The 17,723-nt window shown below is 41.9% G+C and overlaps 1 protein-coding gene across 2 annotated transcripts in view; it reads left to right on the forward strand.

The window, feature by feature from the left end:
* Positions 1-17,723, forward strand: part of LOC136885279 (MAM domain-containing glycosylphosphatidylinositol anchor protein 1) — a 187,812-nt gene that overhangs the window by 95,698 nt on the left and 74,391 nt on the right. For both annotated transcript variants that reach the window (XM_068230236.1, XM_067157783.2), the window contains exons 2-3: positions 582-1,010; positions 16,534-16,869. In XM_068230236.1, the coding sequence (XP_068086337.1) occupies positions 582-1,010; positions 16,534-16,869 (765 nt within the window). The remainder of the gene's footprint in view (positions 1-581; positions 1,011-16,533; positions 16,870-17,723) is intronic.

The following is a 17,723-nucleotide window of genomic DNA, read 5'->3' on the forward strand; positions in this document are numbered from 1 at the left end:
GTATAAACATACTCCTATTCCTTTCTGCTACAAGTTACACCACTCACTGAATGTCCTTTCTCTCAGTACTCTTCTCACTTTTCTGGCATCTGTTATTTCTAGGCGTGGATGTAGCAAATTGTCAGATGGAGGGACTTTGAGGGATTGTAGTGAGAGAGTTATTTCTTCTTTCAGATTTCTTGAAGCATGGATGTATTCGTTACCTGAGCTTAATGCTACCTTACAGATGTTAATGTGCTGAAGTGACTCAGAAGAGCCCCAGGCCCGTATACTTTTTCTCAATGTAGACCATTCCGTTGGGGACGTCTGCAGGTATCTGAAGAATTTCCTTAAGAGCACTTCGTATTAGTATGTTTGCATTAGCAAGAAACTTTTTTGGAAATTTGTCTGGTTTGATAGTTTGGAATGACTATATGAGATATGGGCATATAACTTAGAAAATTGTACCGCTATCGGTTTTGACCCGGCGATCATTGGATACCGATATTACCACTTGCCGCAGGAAGTAGCCTGCAATGCAGTAACATTACATAGAGTGTCTATTGTCCACCGACAATAAAACTATTTCTGTCTTGTTGCAGGTCCAAACGACAGCTTGAACACGCACACCCTCCGTCACATTCAGCACGACTCCACCTTAGCAGGAGGTGACCCCGAAGTTACCCTTAACACCACAACGGAGGAAACTACAACATTCTTAATAACAACAACAGCGCTACCTCCAATGGACGTGATGGTCCGCCTACATCACGATGCGCGACTTCGGTGCGATCTGTACAAAGACTCGAGGCCTAGAATTAATCCAACATGGCGGCACAGTGATCAGCTGATCGTGGACGATACTACAGTGCAGGCGCTGGCCCACCGCTATTTACAAGATCCTCTTAACGGACAGCTACATATCGCCAACGTGAGGTTAGAGGATGGCGGCTTATGGCAGTGTGAGGAAATTGATCCAGAAACGGGGCAAGTCTTAAGATATGGACAAGCGGTCAATCTTATTGTTACAGGTGAGTTCATTTTACTTCATAAAATCTAAAATTAAGTGAAGATTTTGGTTGTTATTATGATAGTAAGTAACATTACTGCATTATTAACGATAATGAGTAAAAATCAATCAATCTTGGTAATCTTGGTGAGAGAGGCAGGTGTAAGGACTGTGGGTGTGAGTAGGAATTGAGAAAGATGAGGGAAGAAATAGCGAGGTTGGGGGAGATCTGTAATGAAGGACAGGAATGAGGAGAGGTCTCTCTCAGTCAATTTACAGGATACGGTAGGTTGGCAAGAGCGAGGGGAAGGAAGGCGAAAGGTTGTGGGAGACAGGTAGGATAATTTCAGGTCAAAGAATACTAATTTTCTCACGAAACAGGAGTGTTTATCGTAGAGACAGTATACGAATGGTAGGTGGGGGAGTACTGATCGTGGTGAAAGGAATCAATCAATCAATCAATCAATCAATCAATCAATCAATCATACAATCAATCAATCAATCAGCCGGGCTGAGTGGCTCAGACGGTTGAGGCGCTGGCCTTCTGACCCCAACATGGCAGGTTCGATCCTGGCTCAGTCCGGTGGTATTTGAAGGTACTCAAATACGCCAGCCTCGTGTCGGTAGATTTACTGGCACGTAAAAGAACTCCTGTGGGACTAAATTCCGGCACCTCGGCGTCTCCGAAAACCGTAAAAGAGTAGTTAGTGGGACGTAAAGCAAATAGCATTATTATCAATCAATCAATCAATCAATCAATCAATCAATCAATCAATCAATCAATCAATCAATCAATCAATCAATCAATCAATCAATCAATCAATCAATCAATCAATCAATCAATCAATCAATCACCACTAATCTACATTTAGGGCAGTCTCTCAGTTCCCACATTCCCCATCTGTTGTTTACCAGGTCTTTTCATAATTAATTGCAAACGATTGGAAATTTATTTAACATCTCCCTTGGTTAATTATTCCAATCCCTTCCTATAAATAAGGCCATGGCAGCTTCCTTCCCACTTGTAGCCCTTTCCTGTCCCATCGTCGCCATAAGACCTAACTGTGTCAGTGCGATGTAAAGCAACTTGCAGAAAAAAATGCCTTTCTATAAACGAATATTTGCCACAGCTTTTCTTCGTTAATTCCAACTTTATACTGTGATCTTTCCGATTTTTAAAAATTCGACTCAAACTAATTAATCGTCTGCTAATGTCATTCCGCGCCATCTCTCCGCTGACAGCTCGGAACATACCACCTAGTCTAGCAGCTCGTCTCTTTTCACCAAAATCTTCCTAGCTTGAACTTTGTAACGCTGCTCTTTTGTCAGAAACCACCCAGAAAAAACCGAGCTGCTTTCCTTCGGATGTTTCCGATTTCTAGAATCAAGTAATCCTGGAGAGGGTCCCATAAACTGGAGCCATACTCTAGTTGGGGTCTTACCACAGACTTATACGTCCTCTCCTATACATCCTTACAACAAGCCCTAAATACCCTCATAACTATGTGCAGAAATCCGTACCCTTTATTTATAATCCCCGTTATGTTTTTATCGCAATGAAGATCTTCCTGTATATTAACACCTAGATACTTACAATGATCCCCGCAAGAAACGTTCACCCCATCAACGCAGTAATTAAAACTTAGAGGACTTTTCCTATTAGCGAAACTGACAACCTGATTTTTAACTACGTTTATCATCGTACCATTGCCTACTGTCCATGTCACGACATTGTCGAGGCCCTTTTTACATTCGCTCACTATTTTGTAACTCTATGCAATATAATTTTGTCCGCGAAAAGCCTTAACACTGATTCCACTTCTTTACTCATATACAGTGATGGTGGTGGTGGTGGCGACTCATCACTGCCCGCTCCGCGCCAGAGCAACAGGGACAGCACATCGCTCACTTTATCCGTGGATGACATTAAGAAAATAAGCTCGTACCTTATGACAGGAGATGTTTGAAATGTTCTCCTCGCGTATCCATACAATTCTGGCATCGTCTTAGGAAACTCCTATTCACATGCGTAAATTCTCCTTCCGTGATTGAGGCTATTTTAATATTTTAACACTTTCGTAGCCTGCAGGACAGGCAAAAGTGGAAGAGGTTCATCCCATGACAAGACCTGCCATAAGGCAGAATACCTGGATGATGATGATGCCATGTTGAGCTCTTAGAAACCCGAGCTTCTTGCCCAAGTTGTGTTAGGGATTTTGTAGGGGAATGTTATAACCTTTCTGTCACTTCATTTACTTTTCCTCGTTAGGTACATATTTTTTAACACTTTGCTTCTTATCGAGTAAAGAACCAGTTCGTCTCAGTTTGTTAACGAGTTTGCATTCCGTCTCTCTTTAAGGGCGTACACCTGGAAATCGTGTTACAAATCACCTAACGACTTTCCTGCAAGACTCTGTTTTCACATAATTGTCGTACATACATACCCTTTCCTCCACCGTGTACACGAGAATTATACCCCGCAGTAACACTTCATAACTTGAGAATAGTTGGAGCGACAGATCAACACTTAAGCACGGACATGAACTGCGAAGTGCGGGCTGCATTGTGTAACGGGAAGTGGTGAGTCGACGGGAGGGAGATAAGCGGGGCGCGCCTGCCGGCCAACTGTTGAGAAAAATTCACTGTATAAGAGAACGTAAAGGGCCAATAATACTGCCTTGAGTTATTCCCCCTTAATGATTACGTGATCAGATAATAGTTTACCTACTCTAATTCTCTGAGTTGTATCTCCTATCTCCACCTATTCAATCACTCATTTGTCTAGTCCAGCCCTAATTTTTCCCAGTAGTCTCCCGTGATCTACCCTATCTAATGTCTTTGTTTAGGTAAATCGGGATACAACTCATTTGTTTCCTGAATATAAAATACGAGGGCGAATCAAAAAGTATGGCCATTTATGAAACCACCTACACATTGGCAACACGGCTATGACAACATACAATATAAGTTCACTTTTCTACATACTGTAGTCTTCAAGAGATGTAAACATTTCTGGGAACGGTCAACCAATTTTCGATCCCGGCTCCGTAGAAATCACCTCTAACGCTATGTAACCAGCTGCTTTCACCTCCTCATCGTCGTCCACCGAGATCCTTTTTCAGCTTACCGAACACGTGTTAGTCTTGACTGTATGGGGGATGTTGCCATACTGTGTGAGCTGTTGCAAACAACACCGGCGCTCATTTCTTTCCCGCTGCTTTTCTTTAATTGCCTTACGCAATCAGTTCAACTTTTGACAATACGAAGCCATATACGCATCCCAAGGGAGGCGGGATGTGATGTCTCGACCTCCCTTCTTTTATGCAGTGAAAAGAAAATCTTTTTGCGACATGCCGGCCTCTAATTTTTTTTTATGTACCCATGATGGTCGGTTCTGAGTTCATTGCCATGCCTATCAGCATAAGTTCCACGTGCGCCACACCCTCCATATCCAAGAACACAGTCGCCAGTACCTTTCCTGCTGAAGGTTCGACCTAGGCCTTCTGTTTTTGGTGGCGATGTCGTGTGCACCCATTCCACCGGTGTTCTCTTTGTTTTGGGAGTAAAGTGGTGGACACACGATTCATCCCCTGTGATTATTCGCCGCAGAAACTCGTTGCCCTCCACAGAATACATAGAAAATGCCACTGACGATTGGAAACGTTGTCTCTTGTGATCAACTATGAGCAGACGTGTGGTCCATCTTTGACACAGTTTACGAAATCCAAGGTGCTGCTGAACAATGGAGAACACACGGCCATACGAATTGTTCAGCATGCTGACAATTTCCTGTCGTGTTATGCCCCAATTCTCTCTAATGATCCCATCCTCACGGTCAACATTTGCAACGGTACTGGACGTTGCGGGCCTTCCTTCGCGATATTCGTCCGTGAGATCCGTGCGCCCAGCGTCAAAACTGCTTACACCACTTTACAAAACCTGGGCGAGAAATTGCACGCTCACCATATACAGCAGTGATTTCACGATGAATTTCCGTGCAATTGAGCCGTTTAGCCCATAGAAATCCGATCGCTGTACGCACCTCGAATTTGGAGAGAACATCCAGTTGACGCGCCATGCACGCACAACACGACGGGATACCACATCAACATTCCTATGGGACGTGTCAGCAGCTACTGTAGCTTGTTCCGCATCGGCCTGACACACAGCGTGCTCTCGCGGTCATCTAGTGTAACTTACTATTTGATTCGCCCTCGTATCTGCTAGAACTTGCTGGAATCCTACAAGTTGATTATGTTGTTAAATTTGCTCCATTTTTAAGATTTGGTCGTCTTGGTCAACAATAGAATAATAACAGGCTTGGCTTTCTGAATGAGATCCATGAATAATTGTTTCAGATTATATGTTTTTGTGTCGTTAGTTTTGATATAGAAGCAGCCAAAAATGCACTATAACCTATTACTCGCTTCTTCTTTGTTTTTATTTCGTACCTTACGGCCAAAGGATTCTCATATGTACAGTTGAACAATGAAAGATTAAGGCAAGAAAAATGTAAACTCCTGTATCGAGCATCACCTTCCTCAGGTGAGGCGATACAGCTACAACAAAAATTAATGTAACTCGCTTACTATCAAACGACACGTTCATGACGGAATACGTCCGTCTGTAAACAATGTAACTATCCGCATATCAGAATGACGTAAATGAATACAATGAAATGGAGGAGAAACTGCCAGAATGGTTAAATAAGTATGTTAAGTAAGGACAAAGTTTGGCATGTGCAACTCTATGTGAAGTACTTGGTGGGGTGTAGGGGATACATGGTTCGAATACTAGTATTGGCTTTCATTTTACTGGACTCCTATACTCTATTGTTTGGCTCCTCTGTAGTAACAGTCTTTGCATTTCCACCCCGAATGCTGCAATGAGGTCGTAGTTTATTATCACTGGTTCCTAGAACGTCTGTTGTAGAGGTGGAAATATGTTACGTGGCACGCACAGCCATACAATATTAAGAAGAATAATGACTTAAATTAGGAACTTCTACAATGTATCATCAATCACAACGAAATTTAAAACACAAGCGTATATTATTATGGTATAGCACCACACAATATTTGGAGTTATTTAGTGCATTTCTTCCAAAGTTATGAAGAAATAATTTGTATTTTTATAAGTTGCAAGGAAAATGCACCATGCGGCACATTTTTCACTATTTTTGGGCTATGAATTGGCAGAATTGTCAAAATACTTATGTACTTAAATAATAACTCGTTGTTTTTCACTGTTTCATTATTGATGCAATAGACATAATTCTAGTTTGTGTGCTATTTTAGGAGCAAAAATATTAACGTAATATTCAACTGATTATAAATGTCAGAACTACTTTTAATTCCTGCACATATTGAAACATTATCTGAAAATTTCAGATGTATCTGTTAAGAAATCTGTTGCAAGGAGTATTTTATACATTGCAATGAGCTGATAATATATTAAGCTAGAAAATATGCAATTGAAACTTTAAGAAACATACTTGCTTTTAAACTGCTCTGAACTGTAAACTACGCCTTCAGACTTCTCTCTCCTCTTATGCACAGCGTATACCTAGTAGAAGGCAAATACACTGACTGACAGAGCAAATGCAACACCAAGGAGGAGTGGTTCGAAAGGGATGAAAGTTGGAGAAAAAACAGAGACGGCACGGACGAATAATTGATGTTTATTTCAAACCGATATGCAGGTTACACAATGCGCACGGCATCGACTCAGGAGGATGTAGGACCACCGCGAGCGGCGATGCACGCAGAAACACGTCGAGGTACAGAGTCAATAAGAGTGCGGATGGTGTCCTGAGGGATGGTTCTCCATTCTCTGTCAACCATTTGCCACAGTTGGTCGTCCGTACGAGGCTGGGGCAGAGTTTGCAAACGGCGTCCAATGAGATCCCACACGTGTTCGATTGGTGAGAGATCCGGAGAGTACGCTGGCCACGGAAGCATCTGTACACCTCGTAGAGCCTGTTGGGAGATGCGAGCAGTGTGTGGGCGGGCATTATCCTGCTGAAACAGAGCATTGGGCAGCCCCTGAAGGTACGGGAGTGCCACCGGCGGCAGCACATGCTGCACGTAGCGGTGGGCATTTAATGTGCCTTGAATACGCACTAGAGGTGACGTGGAATCATACGCAATAGCGCCCCAAACCATGATGCCGCGTTGTCTAGCGGTAGGACCCTCCACAGTTACTGCCGGATTTGACCTTTCTCCACGCCGACGCCACACTCGTCTGCGGTGACTATCACCGACAGAACAGAAGCGTGACTCATCGGAGAACACGACGTTCCGCCATTCCCTCATCCAAGTCGCTCTAGCCCGGCACCATGCCAGGCGTGCACGTCTATGCTGTGGAGTCAATGGTAGTCTTCTGAGCGGACGCCGGGAGTGCAGGCCTCCTTCAACCAATCGACGGGAAATTGTTCTGGTCGATATTGGAACAGCCAGGGTGTCTTGCACATGCTGAAGAATGGCGGTTGACGTGGCGGCGGATGCGCCGATCCTCACGTGCTGACGTCACTCGGGCTGCGCCTGGACCCCTCGCACGAGCCACATGTCCCTGCGCCAACCATCTTCGCCACAGGCGCTGCACCGTGGACACATCCCTATGGGTATCGGCTGCGATTTGACGAAGCGACCAACCTGCCCTTCTCAGCCCGATCACCATACCCCTCGTAAAGTCGTCTGTCTGCTGGAAATGCTTCCGTTGACGGCGGCCTGGCATTCTTAGCTATACACGTGTCATGTGGCACACGACAACACGTTCTACAATGACTGTCGGCTGAGAAATCACGGTACGAAGGGGGCCATTCGCCAACGCCGTGTCCCATTTATCGTTCGCTACGTGCGCAGCACAGCGGCGCATTTCACATCATGAGCATACCTCAGTGACGTCATTCTACCCTGCAATTGGCATAAAGTTCTGACCACTCCTTCTTGGTGTTGCATTTGCTCTGTCAGTCAGTGTATATTCCAGCCCGAGTGTTGAAATGGTAGTCCAAAAGATAAGTTGTGCCGCTACCCTTTAAATTCGCCATCTACACCTTTAAAAATGCTGTTGGGACAAAACTGTCAACGGGGTCTGAAAGGGAATTTAATTCGGGTATATCAAGTAACCTCTTGTGGTCTTCCCTAGCAGAAACTCCCCCTAAACCAGTGCCTGATAGACGCCCATTGTTCTGTGACACCTGCAATTGCTGCACCCATCTCTGAGCAGCCCTGCGCCGAATCGCTGCCTCACGAATGCTAAAATGGCCAGTCATGGTAAAAAAACAGTAATATTTCTGTCTTGACTCCTCTTAAGCGAGAGAGCGTACCAGCCTGTCGAGGTGAGAATCAGGGCTGCGTAAACTGAAGTGAAAGCAGTCTCATCAGAGAAGGTCACATGACTGAATTACGATTTAACTCCATCTCGGCAAAGAAGCACTGATCGACCATCGGTTTATCCGGTGTCCGCTTCCTCGTGATCGTTTACGGATCACGAATGGACATCCCAATAAATGGTCGCCTGCAAGGGATCGGCCGAGATTAAGAACGGGTTCTCCTGCGACGTTTCAACTAACCTGCTGTGGTCTTCTCTAGTAGAAACTCGCTCCAAACCAGTGCCCGGTAGACGTCCAATGTCCTTTGACAGCTGCCATTGCTGTGTTCATCTCTGAGCAGCCCTAGGCGAAACGCCACACCGAATCGCTGTCTCAAGAATGAAGCTCCTGTGTTCCCTTGACGCATGTGAATAATGTGCCATGTGAGAATGGGTTGAAGCATTTAGCATCGAATTTAGCTTGACCAAACGCCTGAAGTGAGCATGTTGTATGCACTCGGGAACAAGAAGGAATCCTTCACGCCAAAATTCCAAACTTCGCTGTTATAGTAGGCACGAATTTTGTAGCCTTCAGCTGACCCACTGCGCTATCTGGGACCAGCCATGTGCTTACCATTGCATAGTGCTGTATGCAAGTTCATGTCAGCATGAGAAGGAAGAGGGTAATGGGGAGCGTGAGAGCAACTGGCACAATGGGTGACAACTACGGGTCATGTTGTAAAACGCATCCATCTCACTGTACGTGGAAGTCATGACCACATTAGTCATGGTAAAGGTCTGCATTCCTCGGTCGAACGAAGATAGTCGTGCAGTTAATTCCTGCTTCGCTAGTGAGCGTGACGTGACCGACTGCTTGACGGTCGACAGTCTGAGCGATCGCAACACATTCGGTCCGACTGACACATTCGCAGTCACTACGACATTTGTTGCGAACATGGAACAGGAGTCCAAAGACAGGGTGAAAACAAAACCTGAAAGGAATAAATATGGATTACTAAATTGAGAATGGATGAACAAGGAAGTGTGACAATACTTTTTACTATACCCGTAAAATTGAAAGAATCATTCAGATAGATAAAGCTGGAGGGAGGAACATTGCACGTGCTAATGCGCGGTGTTGCCACATTCCTGCATTCCTTTCACCTTCCCCTCGCTTCCGGCTCACTCGTTAATTCATTCAGACCGCTCAGAAGTGCGAGGATTGGCAACTCGAAGCGACACGAGCTGGCCAGCAGGCTTATCTCCATGGCAACAGCAGTGGACCCGCACACGTTTCCATGGCAACCATACCACCTACTCCCTTTTTCTCACCCAGACAGATTTTAACAGATCTCCCTCGGAGAAATGTCAGAACTCTTCTTTGAGTATTACGACCATAGGAACAACAGCGAACGGTCAACGTGTAGGATATATTATTTGCCCTGTAAATGTTGTGCTTCCTTATTGACATATGAAAATACCCGTATGTAAAGTGTGTCCACCAAATACCATATGACATCATATCAAACAAAACATTACGCAGAAGTGCGTCAAAATGTGTGCGACAGACCTTCGTCCCTTTACGGTTGCTTCGGGAATAGGTTCCTAGATCAATGTCAAAAACGAGTTATTGGTGACGCAGACTATGGAGGAATAAATGTTGTTGATATTCTTATTACAACAATTCATTTATTAAACGATCGCCTTTCTGATGACTATCCTGTTGCATAGCTAGCAACAGCGCAGAATATCCAAGACTTGCTCCGCTAGCCACGAAAATATTGTCTATTCCAGACTCCATTATGGCAGGTGAAAGAAATTTCAGTTTATCTTCTAACATAGTTAGTGGTAAACGGAGAGGCCAAAAGTCACGGAAAGGGGCTGCCGCATGACCCCTGAGCGTTGTGGCTAGCTGCGGCGTAGCTGAGCAGTCTGTCACAGACACCAGTGTCGTGAAGATGGCAATACGTCGCGCGTCAACCGACTTTGAACGTGGGATGATCATGGGTCATAGCATTGCGGAGAGTACACGTGAATTCGGGATTCCGAGGTCAACAGTGTCGAAGGTGGATTTTCAATACCGCAGAGGGAATGTTACCACCCGCGTAAACTGCCGCACGTGAGGACCACTGGTGCTTGACGAATGGATATCACGTCCCCTACCCAGAACCAAATTAGAAGAAATGTACCTCCTGGACAGATGAAAGGAATGAGTTACACCGGAACAAAATGCCACAATACTGTGCGATGATCATAACCCAACAGTTGAACAACCGTGGTGCAAAGTAGACCCATCCGAAGCAAGAAGAAGAATATTAATTCTTAGGATTGTTTCCTAAAAGAGATTTGACTACCACTCATAAGGAATTCCGTGAATTGGGCAAACATGAGGAAATCCTGTGTGATGAAATACAAAGTTTTCAATTTTATGCCATTTTATTTAGACTAATTTTGTTATTGCAAAATCGGGCTATCAGATTTTTACTCAAGAGGTGTTGCTGTATAGGCCTACTTAGGTTAGCAAACCTTATTCCTACATATGCTAGTGGGTATGGGTGAGAAGTGTTCTATATACTATAACTAACTGCCAATTCAGTCCAGTATTTTAAAAACTCTCATTTCACCTCATTTGACGCTGAAATATGTGACGAAACAGGAACTCGCTCTCTGGATTGCGTTGGCCATCCTGAGTGTTTACTATCAAAACAAAAATGACTTCGTCAGGTGGTAATATCACCGATGCAGATGAAAATAATGTTGATTTTTACGTGGATAATTACTGAAAACGTATAATACGTGCTAATACCTGGAAAAGGAAAATACAAAAGAAGAATAGAAGTATTGAGGAATATGATTGTGATGACATTAACAAAGGCCAATAATGCCAGCAAAGCTTGAGCTGCTTGAATATGTCCCTCCAAGATATCGCCATTATTACAGAGAACTGACGGCTGACAATGGCCAAGAAGTGGCTGAGGAAACCTTTTCCGATACATTAGAATACGACCCATATGACTTGATCATAGTCCCATGAGGGAAAGTTGTGTTATATCCCAAAATAAGTCTGCAGCATATTTATATCGAGTTTACTGTATATAAAACACTTGTTTTCGTATTGTATGTATTGTATGATCATAAAATAAAGTTTGGTTACGAATTTAAGGTAAACTATTATTTATAGCTGCGTCATTCAAAAGTCAATTTTCTTCAGTTTTTTTATTCCCATTTTTCCAAGCATTTTTAATACAGTTCTATTATATGCTATTGATAATTTAAAGGTACTACATTGAGATAAATTAATGAAAAATATTACTTTTATGGTATAGTTTATGTTTCTTGACATTAATAGAGTTGATTTATTTTTTTATTTTTTTATTTATTTATTTATTTATTTATTTATTTATTTATTTATTTATTTATTTATTTATTTCTGTTCTGACATAATGTTGGTTAGCCCGTTTTCGCGAGCACCCATTCAATTGATCCTGAGCTTTCATTTAGTATTTCCCTCAGTTTTGATTATGAATGATAATGGCGCGGTAAATGTGATTTGTTACCGCCCTAGGGTACATTCAAGCGCCATTACAAAGTTATGTCGCATTATAGACGTAGGAAAATCTGCATTGCAAATATGAATAGCACGTAATGAACTGTGTGTGAACATTGATGTTGACATGTAATTTACATGCTCCTCTCTAGGATGTTTGCCAGGATGACACAACTGTCACCGCTGTAGAACGAGGTGAGACAAGCTAATTAACAAGTATTATGATACTTAATAGTCAGAAAGGCAAAGTTATGAAATCGGTTTTCAGATTCTCTGTGTTGTTAAGGGCCGGCATTATAATGAGGGTTTAAACTGAAGATTGAGTAAAACTGTAACTTGAGTTTAAACCTATGTTGAGTCTTATAATGACCAGCGTAAGTTAAACTGAGGTGAAGAAGGAAATATACGATCTTGGTAGCAGTGACTTGCCAGAAAAAATGACTGTCGATAATGTTTTGTTTACTTGTTGTAGGTAAAATGGCGGATAAAAGCAATAGACGTTGTCCGAATTTTACTTGTAAGGAAATAGAATTGTTTGTGCAATTAGTACAGAAATATTTATATAGTCCGTGAAACAGTGGCCTTATGAATTCCTCCAAAATCTCCCATTTTAATAAACATACTACGGGAGGCATAAAACTGCAATGCTATTAGTAGCTGACTGAGGGGTTCTACAGCATGATTTATGAAATAGAAGGAAGTTACTTTATTTTCTAAAATTTACACTTTTGACATTCAAAGAGTTCAAAACATTTTTACATTCTTACCTTTTCGTTGCATGTTTTTTCTAGCACCAATTTGCTGAAATAGGGTTACGAAAGTCTGTTTTGCAAGCCTAAACCTATTTAACATTATTTTTCATTCCATATATGAAAGTGACGACCCCTTGCTCGGAAAACTCGTTGTGCCCGTGCTCGTTCAATAATTTGAACCACTTCTTCGTCATTGCTTAGTATTTCTTCAAACACCTCAAAAGAATCTTCAAGATCCATTCGTTCTGCCATGTTGTAAGGTTAAACTTCAGTTTAAATGGTAGATGAGTGGCAGTAAAATTAATCTCTAGTTAAACTTAAGGTTAAGTTTTATAATACGCGAGTAAGAGATAAACCGAATTTTAAAGTGAACCCACAGTTTAAACCTCTGTTATAATACTGGCCCTACGTGAGTGATTATTAAGGCCCGACAGTTGAGAAAAAGTACTTCTTTCCTTGAGTGTCCATTTGTTCATTCTGGGTCATTGTAGGCCAGAAAATGGTGCGTTTTATTTGTTTTATTTGTCCTTCTTTGCCTTTCTCATTGTTCCTTTCTTAGGCATTATTAGGTCTTGAGGTTTAGTTTGTGCTACTTGCGCTTCTTTCGCCTACATTTGTACCGCCCATTCTCAGATCGAATCATCATTACCTCTTAAGCATCTTTTCTGTAGTACGATAGAAAATGAAATGAAAAATTAAACTAATGATTGAAGAAACCACAGATATCAAATTATGTGCAAGATAAGTGGGATACTGAAAGGAACAGGTTTTGATGCGAGTGTTTTCTGAATAGGAAGATCTCATTTACTTCAAGTACTTCCCCTTATGTGGAGAGCCGTTTCTCGATGTTTTGCAAGGTGCTGTCCTTTACACCCAGGAACCTCGAGATGGCTACTTTGATATAATGCAAAGCTAGTTTCAATTTACTACTCTGGGATCTCTATCGCGGGTTCCGTGAATTCATTACAGGTCTAAAAACATTTCATTCTAAATTCTGCAAGTACTTCTTTTAACACATACGGAATCCCTTATTATAAATGAATATTTGCCCCAGTTTGTCCTCTTGAATTCCAACCTTATCTTCATAATGTGCTCTTTCCTACTTTTATAAACGCCACTAAAGCTTATTCGTCTACTAATGTCATTCCACGCCATCTCTCCGCTGGCAGCTCGGAACATACCACTTAGTCAAGCAGCTCCTCTTCTTTCTCCCAATTCTTCCCAGGCCAAACTTTGCAACATTTTTGTAACGCTACTCTTTTGACAGAAATCACCCAGAACAAATCGAGCTGCTTTCCTTTGTTTTTGTTTTTCAGTTCTTGAATCAGGCAATCCTGGTGAGGGTCCCTACACTGGAACCATACTCAAGTTGGGGTCTTACCAGGGACTTACATGCCCTCTCCTTTACATCCTTACTACAACCCCTAAACACCCTCATAACCATGTGCAGAGATCTGTACCCTTCATTTACAATCCCATTTATGTGATTACCCCAATGAAGATTTTTTCTTATATTTACACCCAGATACTTACAATGATCCCCAAAAGGAACTTTCATCTCATCAACGCAGTAATTAAAACAGAGGACTTTTCCTATTTGTTAAACTCACAACCTGACTTTTAACCCCGTTTTTCATCATACCATTGCCAACTGTCCATCTCACAACATTATCGAGGTCACGTTGCAGTTACTCACAATCTTGTAACTTATTTATTACTCTGTACAGAATAACATCATCTGCAAAAAGCCTTACCTCCGATTCCACTTCTTTACTCATATACTTTATATGGGAATACAGTATAAGAAAACATAAAGGTCCAATAATACTGCCTTGAGTAATTCCCCTCTTAATTATTACAGGGTGAGATAAAGCCTCGCCTACTCTAATTCTCTGAAGTCTATTTTCTAAAAATATAACAACCCATTCAGTCACTCTTTTGTCTAGTCCAGTTGCACTCATTTCTCCCAGTAGTCTCCCATGATCCACCCTCTCAAATACTTTAGACAGGTCAATCGAGATATAGAGTCCATTTGACCTCCTGAATCCAAGATATCTGCTATATATTGCTGGAATCCTACAAGTTGTGCTTCAGTGGAATAACCTTTCTTAAAACCGAACTGCCTTCTATCGAACTAATTATTAATTTCGCAAACATGTCTAATATAATCAGAAAGAACGACTTCCCAAATCTTACATGCAAGGCATGTCAAACATACTGGCCTGTAATTTTCAGCTTTATGTCTACCACCCTTTCCTTTATACACAGGGGCTAATATAGCAACTCTCCATTCATTTAGTATAGCTCCTTCATGCAAACAATAATCAAATAAGTATTTCAGAAAATGTTACTATATCCCAACCTACTGTCTTTAGTATATCCCCAGAAGACGTATCAATTCCAGCCGCTTTTCTAGTTTTCAACTTTTGTATCTTATTGTAAATGTCATTTTATCATATGTACATTTTAATACTTCTTTAAAAAAATTTAGACTATCTCCCTCATGTTCAGTCTTTCAAGCCGAATTGTGCGCTATACAACAGGCAGTTATGTGGATTAAAAAACACAGTTGTACTGCGCAAATATTGAGCGACTCTCAGACAGCTTTGAGAGCAATCCAAGAAAAATATAACTTTTATCCGGTAGCTGTTAATATAAGACTTGTTAAGTTTCAAATTCTATGTAAACTTTTGTTAACTCTTGTTGTCTATTGAAAATATAACCTTTATTTAAATTTTAAATTCATCTTTCGGACTTGTAGTTAGACCCATTCCAGCCCGCACCTTCTTTCACCTCTGACTTCCACGGATAACTCCGTAACAATTATTATTATTATTATTATTATTATTATTATTATTATTATTATTATTATTATTATTATTATTATTATTATTCACATATGAAAAAGAGTTTACTAAAAGCAGCGTAGGAAAATCCGTCCTTCCCTTCCACTGGACCAATTTGCTTCATTCTTCTTTTGTTCTCTCCGGAATCAGCTACCGGTGAATCACGAGCCATTCATAGGTATCTAACTTCAGTCAGCTTTGAGTAATCGTAAAATCAGATCATTAAAATAATGATTACTCCAATACTTACAGGAGGAGACTTACCCTAACCCGCAATACATTCTGTACTTAGCAGGTTGCTAAGCGACTAGCACTTTAATTAATATTCTGATACGTGTGATTGTCATCCTTAGTAATGCCATTTCATGCAGCTATGTTTGATTACTACCTGTTAAGCCAGAGAGTATACATTTCCTCTGATAACAGAAGAATACTACTCCCTGCTAGATACTCTTTGATTCTCTAACCTTTTCCAGCCTTCAAATATATTCAACAGATGGAAGAGCAGTCCTAATAACTCACATGCTGTTAAGAGAAAAAGTGGACGTACTAACAGACCCCCATCATGACATACGCTTTAGACATTATGCATCGGAGGATAATCTAGCTACACCAGAAAGACTGAAGGCCATGTATCGTAAAAAAAGTTCTCTGCCTGGCATAGAACGCTCCTTCGAGAGTAACCTATGTGCTCACGAGATACCCTCCCTATATAGAAGAAGTGCGATTAAAAATACCTTTGCCTTCTGCGACACAATATCAAGCTTTACATCAAGAAATGCAGGATAAAATAAAGTGAATGGGGACTATATGGATAGAGTTTTACCAAACAGACGGCTCGATGACGTCAGAATGGTTGAATTCTGACTTCAAACTCCGGCACACCATAACGCGTTTCTTAGTAAATGTTCATAAAACCATTGAAAAGGGCAGGAAATACAATATAACTACGACGTGCATCTCAAGACGAGTTATCTGACCTATTTATAATGAATGCTGTGGAGTAGTGCAGGTCCTATTATTATTATTATTTTAATTATGGTTAGGAGCTCTGAAGACGAAATTAGGTTGTTTTTTTGTTTGTTTCAGAACCGCCGAAGTCTCTGTACTTCGAGGTAGATGGCCGAAGACTTGATCCTGGTAATGTGTTCCTGCCGGTGGTTGAGGATGCAGCCCTCAGTGTCTGGTGTGTCGTTGAGGGCGGACATCCTGCTCCTAAAGTTAGTTGGAGACTCTTACTGAGTAACCCAGCTCCTCCTCTGGTACTCAACACCACCACCAGCGAGGATCCTCACCAACATGTGCGCAGTGAGGCCAGACTCACCAGAGTTCTTCGAGCCCACCACAACGCCACCATCACGTGCCTTGTTTATCATGTGACTCTCCCACAACCACTCAACGCCTCGCTGCTCCTAGACGTTCAATGTAAGTACTATTTCAACTAATAAAATTATAAGGAACACTAAATGATTGTTTATACATACAGGGTGAGCAACATAAAGCGGAACCGGTCCTGCAGCCCGGAACTGCAGCTTGCACGCGGCAGGTGCGTGACTGGAAGTCCGCAGTAAATACATTGTCGCGTAAGCTATTACTAACAAAAAACAAACAATAAACAAACAAATAAACAACACAAGAAATATTAGTACTCACTTATATCACGCCAGGAGATTTTGAAACTGCCTCCCTTCTGAAAAGAACATTGCGTTAGGGTCAATGTCTCCGTCATGTATCGCATTCAAAACCCATTTACAAAATCGCATTCGTAATGCAGGGTCACCCGGTGTAAGTTCTCTGCAGTGCAGTAATTGTATACGGCCCTGACTTCAGCAACTTTGTAGCCGTTCGAACAGAAGCATAGGAAATGTCCATTTCTTGAGCAAGTTGTCGAAGTGATTTTATGGGGAACCTTTCCAAAGCCTTACCAACGTTACCCACAGTTTCTTGTGTGAGTACTCTGCGTGCTTTATTACGTTTCTTATCAAGAATTTATTTACTAATCTATGAATCGGAGTCCGACCTGGAACTTGAACATCAAGAAACTTCTCTTGAAATAATCTCCTTACGGCCCTCGCACTTTATGAATGGACGTATGGGACGTTGAGGAACGGAATACGCATACCCGACTGAGCCACCTGAGCCATTTCACTGAATTCACACACTGTACTGATGTCACCAACGAAACACGCGCTACGTTTGCAAACGTTCAACAAAGACTGAAACCTGGCGCCGGTCGTCTTACTCACTCAGGAATTCCCGCTCACAGGATGGAGCGGTTC

This window comes from Anabrus simplex, chromosome 14 (genome assembly GCF_040414725.1).
Source record: "Anabrus simplex isolate iqAnaSimp1 chromosome 14, ASM4041472v1, whole genome shotgun sequence".
Lineage (NCBI taxonomy): Eukaryota > Metazoa > Arthropoda > Insecta > Orthoptera > Tettigoniidae > Anabrus > Anabrus simplex.